This window comes from Halichoeres trimaculatus, unplaced genomic scaffold, assembly GCF_033239565.1.
Source record: "Halichoeres trimaculatus isolate MK-OKI-2021-1 unplaced genomic scaffold, fHalTri1.1 fHalTri1_scaffold_13, whole genome shotgun sequence".
Taxonomy (NCBI): domain Eukaryota; kingdom Metazoa; phylum Chordata; class Actinopteri; order Labriformes; family Labridae; genus Halichoeres; species Halichoeres trimaculatus.
Genome location: NW_027437191.1, coordinates 3064991 through 3079150, shown reverse-complemented (window position 1 = coordinate 3079150; position 14160 = coordinate 3064991). Strand labels below are relative to the sequence as shown.

The following is a 14160-nucleotide window of genomic DNA, read 5'->3' as shown; positions in this document are numbered from 1 at the left end:
AAAAATAGAAATATCAAACTTTTTTGATCGTGTTCATCTCGGGTGCTCCATCCTTCGATTCTCTCCATGATCTCCGTCGTCTTTTCTCACGATGGCGCAGCTCTTCTCTCTGAACTACCGTGACACATCTTCGTGTCAGCGTGAGCAGCCTGAACTTTCCTGACTTGCAGCGTCTCTCTGTGTCTCTGTCATCTCACATTTCTCCTAATATCCATGCTGAGCTCTCATCCAAAGAGTGCACCACTGTCACCCACAGTAGTTTATGAGCAGGATTTTGATTGACAAGCTCCACCAGACCCTGCCTCTCTCTGCTGAAAAATATAATTTAATTCTATAGAGGCAGTAAACGGTAATCGAATGTCAATGGCAGGGAACACAGACATTTTGATTAATATTGACCAGTTGAAAAAAAAAAAAGAATTTACAAATCTTCACTTTTTCGTGTATTCATTTGATTAGTCATGCACTATAATTTTGTAATGCCCTACAGTTCAAATTCTTTATGTGGGGACCTTAAGCAGATATAAGATTAAAATGTGATTAATTAGATCAATTAATAACAAATCCTGTAAATAATTTGATTATTTTTTAATATCCTGACAGCACTATTTACCACATAATGGCTGATGAATGTACTTGAAAGTAGTGTCCACAAAAAAAAAACATCTTCTAACCAAAATAAACAGGATTTTGTTGTTTAAACTTGTGTATGAGAATATTCACTGATTTAGTCTTCTACCAAAATCTGTTTAGCTTGAAAAGTGTTGCTTCTGATGTTGAATATTGATGTGATTAAAATGTGATTAATTACGATTAATTAACTACAAATGGATTAATTAATTTGATTAATTTTTTTAATCAAGTCCCACCACTAATAAAGATATTTGGGGAAAAAAAAATTGCATCTTAAACAGTTTTAATTAAATACACTCAAGTTTACAGGAAGTCCTTAAGACCTAAGTATAGCTGAGCCTTGCAAACACTTTCCTCTCGAAATACAGTGACGTTCCTCAAACTGCACCTTACACTTAAAATTTTAAAGTTTTTACGTTGAAAATCAACATGATTTTGTTTTTTCAGTCGTATATATATATAAGCAAAAGAGAGACATAGCTATTTGAATTTTAACTGAAATAAAAACACCACTGTATTTGTCTGGAAATCATCTTTTAAAAAATCTGGTAAAAAAAATAAAATCACTTATTGAAACATCAGATCCAAAAATTCAAGTTAAAAAATTCAGATTCCAATGTCCAGGTTACACAGGACAGCGAGGCAATATGCTGTATTGACATGAATATAAGAAATGTTTTTGGATTTTTTTCTGCTGAAAATAATGTGAAACCGGGTCCATGCAACAGTAGTGGAACAGTAGAGAGTAACACAGTAGCATTTCTCTGTCTCTCTCTTTCAATACAATGGTAACATCAGTGTTTCAAATGTAATTCTACTGAAAGCGCTGGTAATGGGCATGCCTTCCTTGCATTTTTAAATGAACTCACACCTTCCTGACAGTCTCCTGGAAATGGTCTCTTTGGGGACCACTAAAAACTTTCTTTTACAGTTCACATTTTTGAGATACTATTTTGGTTGGTAATCTTCGGACATTACACTCCGTAACTCAATTTCTTTAGTTTGGTCTACTTTGCTCTGGAAGAGAACCGCACCTCTCCATGTCTCATCTCCTGTCCATAGCTCCTGTCACTGCGTCTCTGCTATGATTGACAGCAGTGACGCAGTGAGGTCACTGGCTTTACAGAAAGCTGGCGCCCTCTGTTGCTGTAGACACATAGCAACCCTAGACAACTATCAGCATGTGTCTATGGTTAGACCTCTATTGTAGGGATCCCTTTTTCCACATTATTTTCAATGGAAAAAAAAACATTTCTCATATTCCTATCAATACGGTATATTGCCTTTCTTGTCCTGGGTAGCCCAGATGTTGGGATCTGAATTTTTCAACTTGAATTTTTCAGATCTGAATTTTGACAAGTTGTATTTAGAAATGAATTTGACAATTTGAATTAGAGCAACCTGAATCTTTTGTTATTGAGTTTTGAAACTTGAATTTTTGGATCTGAATTTTAACTAAGTAATTTTTGGGGGATCTGAATGTTTGAAAAGTTAATTTAGGACAAATAAATTCAGATACATGGTTTTGATGGCAAAATAATTCAAAGCATAAATTCAGAGGTGTTTTTATTTCAGTGTTTAAAATTCAGTAGCTGTTGGAATTCAAATAGTTATGTCTCTTTTTTGCTTCCATATATGTATATGTATATTCATTATTTCAGTTGTCTACTGAAATCCATTTTTAGGAAAACTGCTGCTTTTCTTGTCAAATATTCATATGAGCTTAAAATGTGATTATTTGTGATAAAATGACTGCAAAGCCTCTAATCAGAATCAGAATCAATTTTTACTTGAGTCCCTCCATCAGTTGTCAGACTATCTTCATGGTTAAATCCTTTTCTACAGTCAAAGCATCTGTATGGTCTTTCATTGGCATGGACATACATATGTTTAGTCAGATTTCCCTTGAAGTTAAATCCTTTCCCACATTCAGGGCAGCTGTATGGTTTTTCTATGGTGTGGACAACCAAATGTTTGGTCAGATTTCCTTTGGACTTAAAAACTTTCCCACATTCAGGGCAACTGAAAGGTTTTTCTTCAGTGTGGACAAACATGTGTTTAGCAAGATTCCCTTTTTTGTTAAAGCTTTTCCCACACTCAGAGCAGCTGAAAGGTTTTTCTTTGGAGTGAACAATCATATGTGCAGTCAGGTTTCCTTTTTGGTTAAACCTTCTCCCACATTCAGGGCAGCTGTAAGGTTTTTCTTTGGTGTGGATCAACATGTGTCTTCCCAAATCTACCTTATAATTAAATCCTTTCCCGCACTCTGGACAGCTGTAGGGTCTCTCCTCTGTGAGACAAACCAAATGATAGTTTTTACCAGGCTCAGGAAAATTGTGTGACTTCACAGTCTCTGTGCTTTTGTTTCTGGCTGATTTTAATCTTTTAACACAGTCTCTGGTGTCTTTCCAGTCATCTGCTTCATCATCAGACCCTGATCCAGTATCTGAGGAGGCTTCCAGCTTAACCTCAATCTCTGGTTGTAAATTTCTCTCTGGATCTGAGCTCCTCTCTGGTTCTGGTCTCCAACAGTCCTCTCCACCAGCTGCTGTTTCCATATGGTCAGTTAGTCTCTGATGGAGCAGTGAAGACTCAGGTTTCTCTTCATCGTTTTCACTCTTCATATGGACTGAAGGAAACAGGACCTTGGTATCAGCCTCCTCCAGTCCTTGAAGCTGCTCTCTCCCCTTTCCGATCCACAGTTCCTCCTGTTCCTCTTTCATGAGTGGGGGCTTGTTATCCTCCTGGTCTGGATAGGGGCTCCTCTCCTGCTGCTCAGGGGGAAGCTCCTCTTTCTTCTCTATTAGTAGATGAACACCTGCAGGACACAGTGAACAATTATTAGTGTGATATTAGATCATTACTGATGGAAAAGCAAATCTGAAAGAAAAAAACTCAGGGTCTTTTTATTCAGCACTGCTGCTGAACTGAAATGACAATCTCACATACTGGACAAATAATTACAGGAGCCTTCTGCTTGTTGAGACATTGATCTCAGAGAAGAACTGAAAGTGGAGTTAAGCTGATTTGAATTTGGAGATTGCTGATGCAACTTGACAGCCATATGTAATTACGGACCATCCCCCCAAAGGTCAGAGATAGCGCCGACCAACTGCTTTGCGTGCTCAACGATGGCCCGAGTGTCACGGCGGAGGGTGCACGCCACAATGTACACAGCTCCCACCTCCTGTGCAGCAGTCTGTTAGTCTGTACAACTCAGTGCTCATTATTTGGGATCTTGGTAGCTCAAGCCCATTGAGTGTTTCCCTGGAAGAAAACCTGCTAAAGCATTCACAATCCCAGAGCGAATCAAGTGCTGACACCCACCAGAAAACAATCAGGGTAAGGCCTGTGCCGCAAAGGTAACAGATTATTGAGTTTGCTGTCTCCAAGGACAAACCTTACGAAAAAAAACAAAACAAAAACAAAGACACAGTTTATACGAATCTGGGGTGGTATTGCACAAAAGTAGGATAAATACATCCAGGATAAATGAGCAGGCGCGGCTTCAATAAGCCTAGTCGGCACTTTCTCTGATTAATTGGTTGCACGTTTGCCGAGCCAGGATGAAAAGACGCGGCTTAGTCAAGCCAGGTGTGGATCATTTGGATAAGTGCGCGTTCACAGCCTTCTTAAAAAGACCCCGAGATCGATCACAGAATCACAGATTGAAAATGGAACAAGTGCATCTTTCTTCACACGGGACGAACAGCGTACTTCTTCAACTATATGAAGAAGTAAAACCTATAATCCACAAGAGAGGCAACACCAGTGTGGTTAAAAAAAAAAAGGAGAGGGAAAAAGCCTGGCAGTTAATAACGGACCAGCTTAATGCATAAGTAGCGAAAACATGTAAAATTAAAAAACTGTACTCCATACACTGTCATAATTACAGTTTTAGGATGCAAAGTTGATGACTTTTCAAGTCCGCTGATCAATACTTGTGTTTTTCTTTAATGTGGCCCATAGAAGTGCATGTTACTCAGGTTATTTGAAGTATAATTAAGTTCAAGAAAATTTCAACTCTGTGTCCGTGTTATCTCTTGAATCAATTGTTCTTATGTAGTGGTCTGTTTCATCCCTCATCTGTCATGAAAACCAAATATAAAAATATTCTGCAGTCTGGTAAGTTACTCATGCGTAGCCCAAAGATCAGTTATCAAATGAAGTGATACATTTGTTGTCGGCTGAGAATGAATTTCTGTACAATTTTAGCCGTGAAAAAAAAAAACACATCAAACCAGCAGAGGGGGTGGCCCAACAAGCCAGGACCTGACCCCAGCAGAGGAGCTGCACTCCAGGGGGGACTGTGACAGATACTGATATACATATAAATTAAACCTCTGACAGCGATTTGACAAGCTGTCTTTATTAGTATTGCAATATAACAGTAGGGCTGACAAAGAGACTGAATGAATGAATAGAAAGATTGTTTAAGTTAAAAGGTGGAGTCAGAATGATGTGGGACCCTTTCACTCCTAAAGGTGGAGTACTAAAACAGGACGATTTTCCTATTTTCAGGAGACAGTTAAGACAAAATTATATTCTGTCTGTTGTATTGTAGGTCATTTCAGTGGTGTGATATATTTATTTTTCCTTTGTTTCTCCTCTTTCTCATTCTGTAGGTTTAGGGTTGTTTTTTATTTTTCATTTATTTATTTTTTAGGCCCCTACATCAGTTTGGTTTAGTACAAATTTCAGTTAGGCCTGTTTTTTCCATTTTCTTTATAACAATTTTAAACCTTTTATTGTAGGACTTGTATTAATAAAGAAAGGATTCTCAACCGTCTGTGTTAAAAGTTATTTTTGTCTTCATATAATCTGTGCAAACAAACAATACTGAAGTCAACCAGCGAATGCAATGACAACAGTTGTAAGATTTGGGTGCAGGATGATTAAATGATGTAATGTGTAGAAAAATCATGGAAATGCTGTAAACCATGCTCATTTCTTACATTACAGAGAGCAGAGCCAGCGCAGGATTAATCTTATCCTGGTAGTTAGCCTGGTCAGGAGCAGGCTAGCTGCAGAGAATAAATCACCATGGTAACTAGTCTGGGATAAAGTTGGCCAGCTTTTGTTCAACTTGAGGCTAACTTCATCCAGGATAACCAATGTTTGCCAGCTTAATCCCTTATCCTCATTTTGTGCAATACCCCCCAGAAATCTTAAGAATTTGTTTTGTATCACAATGCCTGCGTTATTCATTTGACATTAACAAGGGTTAACCATCTGCCTTTGGAGCCCTGGAAAAAACAGAAGCCTGACACCACCCAAAAAGCCTCTTTATCTTAAGTTTCAATGTTTCTTTTGCCATATTTAGAACTTCAGAAGTGCTAAGCACATCATCAATCATGTAGATTTCTACATGACTAAAACAGTATGTTTTGAAGATCAGCAGCTACAAAGAGGGAAAACACGTACAAAAACTTGTGTCCTTTGTTACAAATAGTTGTCTTTTGAGACAATAGTTTGATTTTGTCTTAATTTTTCTTTTCAATGTAATATTTGAACTCTTCTCAGTTTAAGAATTGCTAGTTACATGCTCTAGCTTTTAAATGCTCTGTTTTGAGGATTTGCAGCTAAAGAGAAATTAAAAAAACCCATCAAATCCAATGTTCACTTGTTTAAGGGATAATAAAGACAAGTCACATTATTAAGTGCCCTCGACACATCACTACACACAGAGAAAAGACAACCGTTTCATATTTAACATTTACCTTTTTTCACATCCATTACCTGCCATAGCTCCGACCCAAAGCATCGATTCCTCACGGTTTGGGGATATGTTGGAGGACAGATTGAGGCAGACGTTTCACAGTTTTGATAAGCTTTAACTAACCCGTAATGGGGATGCAGCGGGGGTTGTAAAGATGTGGATGTTTGTCAGACGCGCCAGTGACTATGGGCGGAGTAGGGACCATCGTAAAAGTGCAATACTGCTCATATCAATATTCAATAACGAGTTGATTTTTAGACGTCTGAATCCACTTCTATTATATATAAGATAAGATAAAAATACTTTATTCATCCCCGAAATAAAATGTATGATATCTATATATATATAGTGACAACCCTTAACATTTCACACCAATAAAAAGCTAAATAAAAGTAAATATGCAAATCAACATCATCAATAACTTTTTCACAAGGTAAAAATTTCAACAGTGTTCTCATTTTTCAATTTATTGACATCAAATCACCTCTCATGTGTCCAGAAAATCCTCCCAAAACTTTTACAGCCCTTAGTGTGTTGATAAAAGGTCCTCAAAAAATGTCTTGATACCATTCTCAGGGGGCTGTCGCTTAAATGTGGATTCGTCAACTTGGGGTTTCAATGGTGTTCTCATTTTTTAATTTATTGACGTCAAAACACTTCTCATTTTTTGTGGCTTCAGTGATATTTTACTACTTGTCTCCTGTGTTTGACTTGAGATCCTACATGTAACCATGGCTGCATTGTTTACATGTGAACTCAGCTATTAGCAGCTTGTAGCATGTCAATGCTAACTGGTGTAAGACCTGATGTGAGGTGAGGATGACGTGCTGGTTCTCAGGTGTGAGCTAAGAAGTGACGACATGGACCTGTCCCTCCATTCATCGTTATTGGGAATGTAAGATCTATCTCCAATAAGATGGACGAGCTAGCTGTGCTAACCCAGCAACAGAGGGAATACCAGAGGGCAGAGTAGCATCATGCTATTCACAGATATGGCTAACAGAGCTAACATCAGACACCAACAACACATTGGAAGAGCTTCACCTGCTGTGGGCAGACAGGATCCAGGAGACAGAGACTGAACAGACTGCTGGGGAGGCTCAGTCCTGGACCCTGTGGAGGTGGAGACTGGCTGGGCTGGAGAGTGGTGGACGGGATGTCAGCATCTATTTTCTTGTGGACCTTTTTGCACTTTCTGTGCACTTTCTGACTTTTGTTTTCTTAAATGCTGCTGTGACTCCTGAATTTCCCCCCGGGGATAAATAAAGTATCTTTTATTCTATTCTATACTAATGTGGCTGTTTACATGAACTAAATCTCATTAGATCAGAGCATTCGTCTGCTGGATCGATTCCCTGGAACATGATCACACACATTTCCAGAAACCAACCTGTTCTTTGCAGTTTAATCTCAGGGATTAAAATCACATCCAGTATTTCTTTTTGGCGCTGGAACTCCTCGTCGTATCCACGTGTTGTTCTTTGTTCATCCAGGTCTCGCGTAATCGCAGCGAGCAGCCGCCGCTCGAACAAGTCTTCAAGATCTTTAAACCTGGACATCTCCAAACATCCGAGAGTCGAAGCAGGAGAAAAAAGATGTCGTATACCTCTGAGGAGATCATCTGAGTTTCCTGACGGAGAGTCAAAAAAGGTAAACTTCCTCTTCTTCGATGGGATTTAAAGGAAGTTGGCATCCGCGGTCGTTGCATTACCGCCACCTGCTGGATAATTAATTCACTTTCTTCACTTTAAGTGCCCCTATTTATGACATCTTGTAGAAATCCAGCCTTTGCTTAGACTTCATTGCAGAGCAACAAAGAAATGTGGAAACAGATAGAAAGTTTTCATGTTTCTGCGTTTTTTTTTAACAACCAGTTGATTGTAGTGTCCTCCTCCAGTTTTCAGGTGAGATCAGGTCTTAACTTGAGTTTCTCTGTCATCTTCTGTAACCTACACTGTAAAAAATAACCAGGATTTCACAATGTTTCACTGTATTTTCTCACAGTAAATTGCTGTATTACAACTTTACAGGACTTAACTGTAATAATTACAATATAAGACTGTAATTTTAAAATTTACAATAACAACAGTAGTACTACAGTCAACTGCTGTGATATATGCTGTTTCAACTATTACCAGGATTTTACAGCATTTTATTGCATTATTTCACCATGAAATGCTGTATTAAGACTATCCACTGCAAAAACACAGCAAATTCCATGAACTGAATTGTGGGACGTGCAGCAGATTTTCAACATTTTGAAGGTTGATGCCACCAAAGTAAGTTTAACATATTCTGTCAAGTTATTGTACCCTTGTTTTCCACCTTTGCTTTATCTACATATTGTCATTTTGAACTAGTGTGAAGTTCACCATATTAATTCCTCTTTTCTCTGACGCTTTTTTATTTGCTTTTCTGACGCTTTTTTTATTGCGGCCGAGGCGCAGTGACTGCTTGGTCTGGATGATCCATGCCAGCGCGGAAAAAGTGTGCTGGAAAGAGCCAGAAGCGGAGACGGTCAGAGCCTCTGTTACCTCAGCAACCAGGAGAACAGACTGACCATCGGGGCGCGCATCAGAGGTCATGAAGCGCGTCACCGTGTGGGCCAGCTCCCAGCACAGATGTAAACTGTTCCTTTGTCAATAATAGGAGTACAAAATCTTTTTTAGATCACGTTAGAAACAAAGACTGTATGTCGGCTTACACTGTGAAAAGGGAATCTCTAGTCAGTTGAGGTGATGTAATTTTTTTAATCAATCCAACTCAAAATTTTTAGATTAAGGTTTCCAATGTATTTTTGTGGATCATGTCAACTTGAAATTCTGCGTTAGTACAACTAATAAAAAGAAGTAGTTGGACCAACTTAAATGAATAACTTCAATTGGACACACCTAAATAAATTAAGTTCTTTGAAATGAAATAAATTAGTTCCTTTAACACAACTTAATAGGTCAAATAAACCAAATATTTTAATTCTTCTCAAATCAACATTTTGCATCAATCCAACTTAAAGTTTTCAGTTGTTTCAACTCAATAATCTGCAAAACCCAAAAGGAAAACCATGGGTGAGGAGGCAACACTGTGGATATGAGACCCTGATGCACATTAAGATACCACACAGGGCCAGTGTGTCTGTGCTCCATGGCATGGACCAGCTAGCTGTCTATGGGCCACTGCGCTGGCTGGCTGTGTGTGCTCAACAGCATAGACTGCTTGTCTTGACTGCCTGGCTGTGCCCAGTGACATTGGCTGCCTGGCTGTGCTCCACAGCGTAGGCTGCTTGTCTTGGCTGCCTGGCTGTGCCCAGTGACATTGGCTGCCTGGTTGTGCTCCACAGCATAGGCTGCTTGTCCTGTTTTACGGTAATTCCTTGGGCCTGGCAACCGTGAATTAACAGTAAAGTGTTGTTGTTTTAATGTAAACTACTGTGAAACAATTACAGTAAACTACTGTGTATTACTTACGGTAAATTGCTGTGAAAATATTTGCAGCAACTTGCTGTGAAAGTAATGCAATTATTAACCAGTAACTTACTGTAATTTTACGGTGAAATTTTTTACAGTGCATGTTCCATCTTGCTTACCCCAACTAGAACTGGAATTAGTAAAGTGCTTTACAATAAAAATCCCATAATACACTGTCCACTGCATATTTGGAATCAAATCAAATCCAATCTTAAACTTGAATCTTTATCTCTAGCCCTACCGATCCACAAAACCCCACTTTTGCCCCATCTATTTTGGATGGGATCTATTCTACATGGAGTGGAATCAGTATACATTGTATCGGTGATTTATATATAAACTACATCTTTGCTTCCTTTTCACAATTGCAGATGAAATATAAACTTGGGAAAAATAATTTGTGCTCTATGAGTTATTAAATTATTATCTCGTATCTACAACACTATATTATCTATTTGCTCCCCTTCTTCTGATGTTTTCAAATCTAAATGGGAAGAGGAACTTGGCATAACAATCCCAGACGACCAGTGGATAAAAAGACTTGAAAATATACACACCTCTTCTAATAATGCAAGACACTGTCTTATTCAGTTTAAAATTTTACATAGGCCCCACTACGCTAAAGAGAAATTGCATGCTATATACCCAGATATATTGCCATTTTGTGACAAATGTCATGCCCCAGTTTCAAATCTCCTCCATAGTTTTGTGTTATGTCCAAGAATACAACATTTTTGGTCTGATGTTCACGACACCTTGTCTGGAGTTTTGGGTGTTCAGATTGAGCCGGATCCTTCCCATATTATTTTTGGTATATCTGAAGAATCTAAGAAACTTAACAACACACAACAAGTTTTTCTCTCTTACAGTCTTATAACGGCTAAGAAGCTGGTACTTTTGCAATGGAAAAGTGCTAAGGCCCCTACGGTCAGGATGTGGCTAAACGACCGAACCAGAACACTCCACTTGGAAAGAATAAGATACTCTCTAATAGACAAAATATCACAATTTAACAAGATCTGGATGCCCCTGATATCATATCTTACCATTAAGGAGCCAGATCAATACATACCTCAGTACCTCAGTATACAAATATAAAACTTAAAGTGAAAGCACATAGGGTATGGGATGGGTAGGGAGGGTGGAGGAAGGTGGGAGACTGGGGTGTGTGGGGGGTGTCTTGGGGACTCAGGAATTTAAGACAATGTTATTCATTGTGAGAGGAATCCAAATTTTAGTGTAGGTATATAAGTAAGGGAATGTGTATATATATATGTGTAAATACAGGAAGATATATTCTAATATGTATATACCTCTACAACTGAGCCCTCTAGATCCCTCTCTAATCTATTCTCCCGCTCCCTTTTTTTTTTCTATTATTTTTGTAATTGTTTGCACAACTGTTCGGTGTTCTTCATTTGAAGTTAATTATTTATTAAGATGTTTAAGTACAACTGTATGAAGACTAAAAAGAGACATAAATGTATATCTGGAATGTATGGGATATGAATGCTCAATAAAAAATCTGTTAAATAGAGCTTCACTGTCATCTTGATTTGATGCATCGGTGAAGATCAGTTATTCCCCAATATTAGAACTACTGTATTTAAATCCTGATTCACAGTTCTCATTCCTTTTACACTTTCTTTATTGCTCTAGGACCCCCTTGAAAACGAGATGCTGCATCTCAAGGGGTTATCCTTAATAAATTCAAATTCAAAATATGCTCTGTCATTTATTCACTTTATTAATTTATCCCCTGTCCTCCTAAGTTTGTCATAAATCTTTATGTATAAAGGAGTTAATCACATGTTTTGGTGTTTTTTAGAATATTACAGCCTCTGTACAACAAGCTAGATGACCTTTAGATTATTGAACTGAATAAAAGACTTTGTTAATGAGTTTCCCATCACTTGATGGGTGGCATCCCAACGACCGGCCAGTAGACACACCAGTCCTCCACCTGACAGCCTGATAAGAGGGAGCAGACACACGCACAAACATACACTCACACACACAAACTTACACAGACAAACACATACCAGTCAATTCGGAAGGGTCACTCAAAAAAAAAAAAGTCATTGCAATGTGTTGGTCCAACTTGATTTGAAAGGTTGTTTCGACATATCCACTAAGGTAAGACGTTTGAACCATGAGTGAGGAAGGTACACAGTGGATATAAGACCTTGCTGTACTTTCAGTTGTGTTGTACGTTGCTTTGCTTAAAAGCAACATGGCTGTCTGTGCACCACTGCATGGACTGACTGTGAAATCTTAAAACACTTCAGTGTAAACTTGGCCAACAAAGCACAGCATGTCAACACATTTTGTTTTATTAACAAAGCATCCCATAAAAATCATTGGGTACATGGGCTGGGCCATGTGGAGCACAGGTCCCTGGTCTATGCCAGTTTAGCACAGACCACAGGTCCATGGCAGTCCAGGACAAGCAGCCAGTTCACGCCTAAAAAGCACAAACAGCTGGTCCACACCCAGCGAGCTCTAACAACACCAGTCAGCGCCCATAGAGCACAGACTGCAGGTCTGTGCCAGTGAAACACAGACAGCCAAGCTACACCCAATGAGCACAAACTGTAGGTCCTCACCAGTCAAGCACAGACTGTATATCTGCCCTAGGGGAGCAAAGACAGCTTGTCCGCGCCCGTCAAGTACCATCTCTCTGTACAGTAGGGTCTCATATGCGTTGACTTTGCTCCTCACTCATGGTTTCAATGAGCTGTCACAACAAAAGTTACTTCATTAGTTTTTACCAATCAAACAAACAAAAGTTTACAAAGTTATATCCAGACAACACCTGGTGACAGCAAGTGGATTGTTACCTCATCAGGAACTTGTACCCTTCAAAATGATGCCCACATTATCCAGGTTATCCTCTGGCTTTGCTCTCTGATGAATAGGGCCTATTGTACATTACTGCCACCTCCTGCTCTGGAGAGGTGGTGCAGATGGGATTCCTACTTGAACCAATCATGTTGAGTTAACGTAAAGCGATGTTGTAGTTTTAACGATTTCACACATCATACTAAAACAACATGATTTAATCATGTTTAACCACTAAACATGAAATAATCTAGTAGAAGCTACATGTTTTACTTATGTTGGTTGAACAAACACCCATGTTGATTTTTTTGAGTGCAGTCATCATCTGTTCTCTCTGCTACCCTCAGGGAGGCGCTATAGGGCACTCAAAGCCTGCACCTCCAGACTCAAAAACAGTTTCTTCCACAGAGCCATAACTGAACTTGTTTGCCAGCTGAAGTGTGAGTAGATATTTTTTATGATAGTAGATTTCTTCCACAGGACTGGAACAGTGTGGCTGTCGAGAGACATCAAATATCTCAAATAACTGATGATATGCAATCTGGTTTCCTGGGTGGAAGAGCTATACACAGCAACATAAGACTAGTCTTGGATTTGATAGATTACAGTCATTAATCCATAGACAGTGGGTTTATTGTTTTCCTGGGTTTTTAGAAAGTGTTTGATTCAGTGGAGCATCCTTTCATTGTAGAAACTTTGAAGAACTTTGGATTTGGTCCAAACTGATTAATTTCAAATTTTATACAAGGATATCAACGGTTATGTAGCTTTGGAGCATGGTACCTGTCCAAGATTCACAGTCAGAAGAGGCATTAGACAGGGTTCCACTTATATTTATATTGGTTGCAGAAATACTATCCATTAAGAGAAAAAAAAAAAGAAAGAGTGAAGAGGAAGGTATTAACACTATGTGACACGTTTTGGTTAATCCCTGGTCAATTCTGTTGTACTTGATGCAATGACAAATTTAGTTCTATTCTATTCTATTCTAAGTCGTTGTGTTTGGAAACTCAGATTAAAAAGGAAATATGGGCCGTTACACATCTAATGAATGAAACAGGTGAATTTCTAAACCACAGAAAATTTTCCAACAAATAGAGTATGCAATGAAAGCATGTGAAAAAGTAATAAAAGCCATCCCACTTCCTATTAAAACCATGATTTCACAAACTTTAATGTACTCATATGAGCTGTTTGAATTGATACCACTCTCCATTGAAGGTGTTACCTGTGTAGCAAATGGTTTACAAAAAAAGTTCACCAGAAATACTTTAGCACATTTTTATCCCACTCAGCTTAAGAGAAAATATGGTCTACAAGAATTTGCAGATGAAGAAGAAAAGAAGACAAGAACAAGTTTATTTCTTTGTCTAACCACTTTGTTCAAATGAAATTCTATTTTGAAAACAACTTGTGTGGATATTGTGAGAGGGATATTGAAACTGTGGAGCAACTTTTCTTTCAGTGTAAAATTGTACATGGTTTCTGGTTTAGTAGGTTCTA

The 14160-nt window shown here is 38.5% G+C and overlaps 1 protein-coding gene across 1 annotated transcript in view; it reads right to left on the bottom strand.

The window, feature by feature from the left end:
• Positions 1 to 511: 511 nt before the first annotated feature.
• LOC141802257 (uncharacterized) overlaps positions 512 to 14160 on the bottom strand; it is a 28652-nt gene continuing 15003 nt past the window's right edge. The window contains exons 4-5 of the mRNA XM_074685785.1: positions 7743 to 8016; positions 512 to 3451 (exon numbers count right to left, since the gene is read on the bottom strand). Coding sequence (XP_074541886.1) covers positions 2397 to 3451; positions 7743 to 8016 — 1329 coding nt within the window. The 3' untranslated portion in view covers positions 512 to 2396. The remainder of the gene's footprint in view (positions 3452 to 7742; positions 8017 to 14160) is intronic.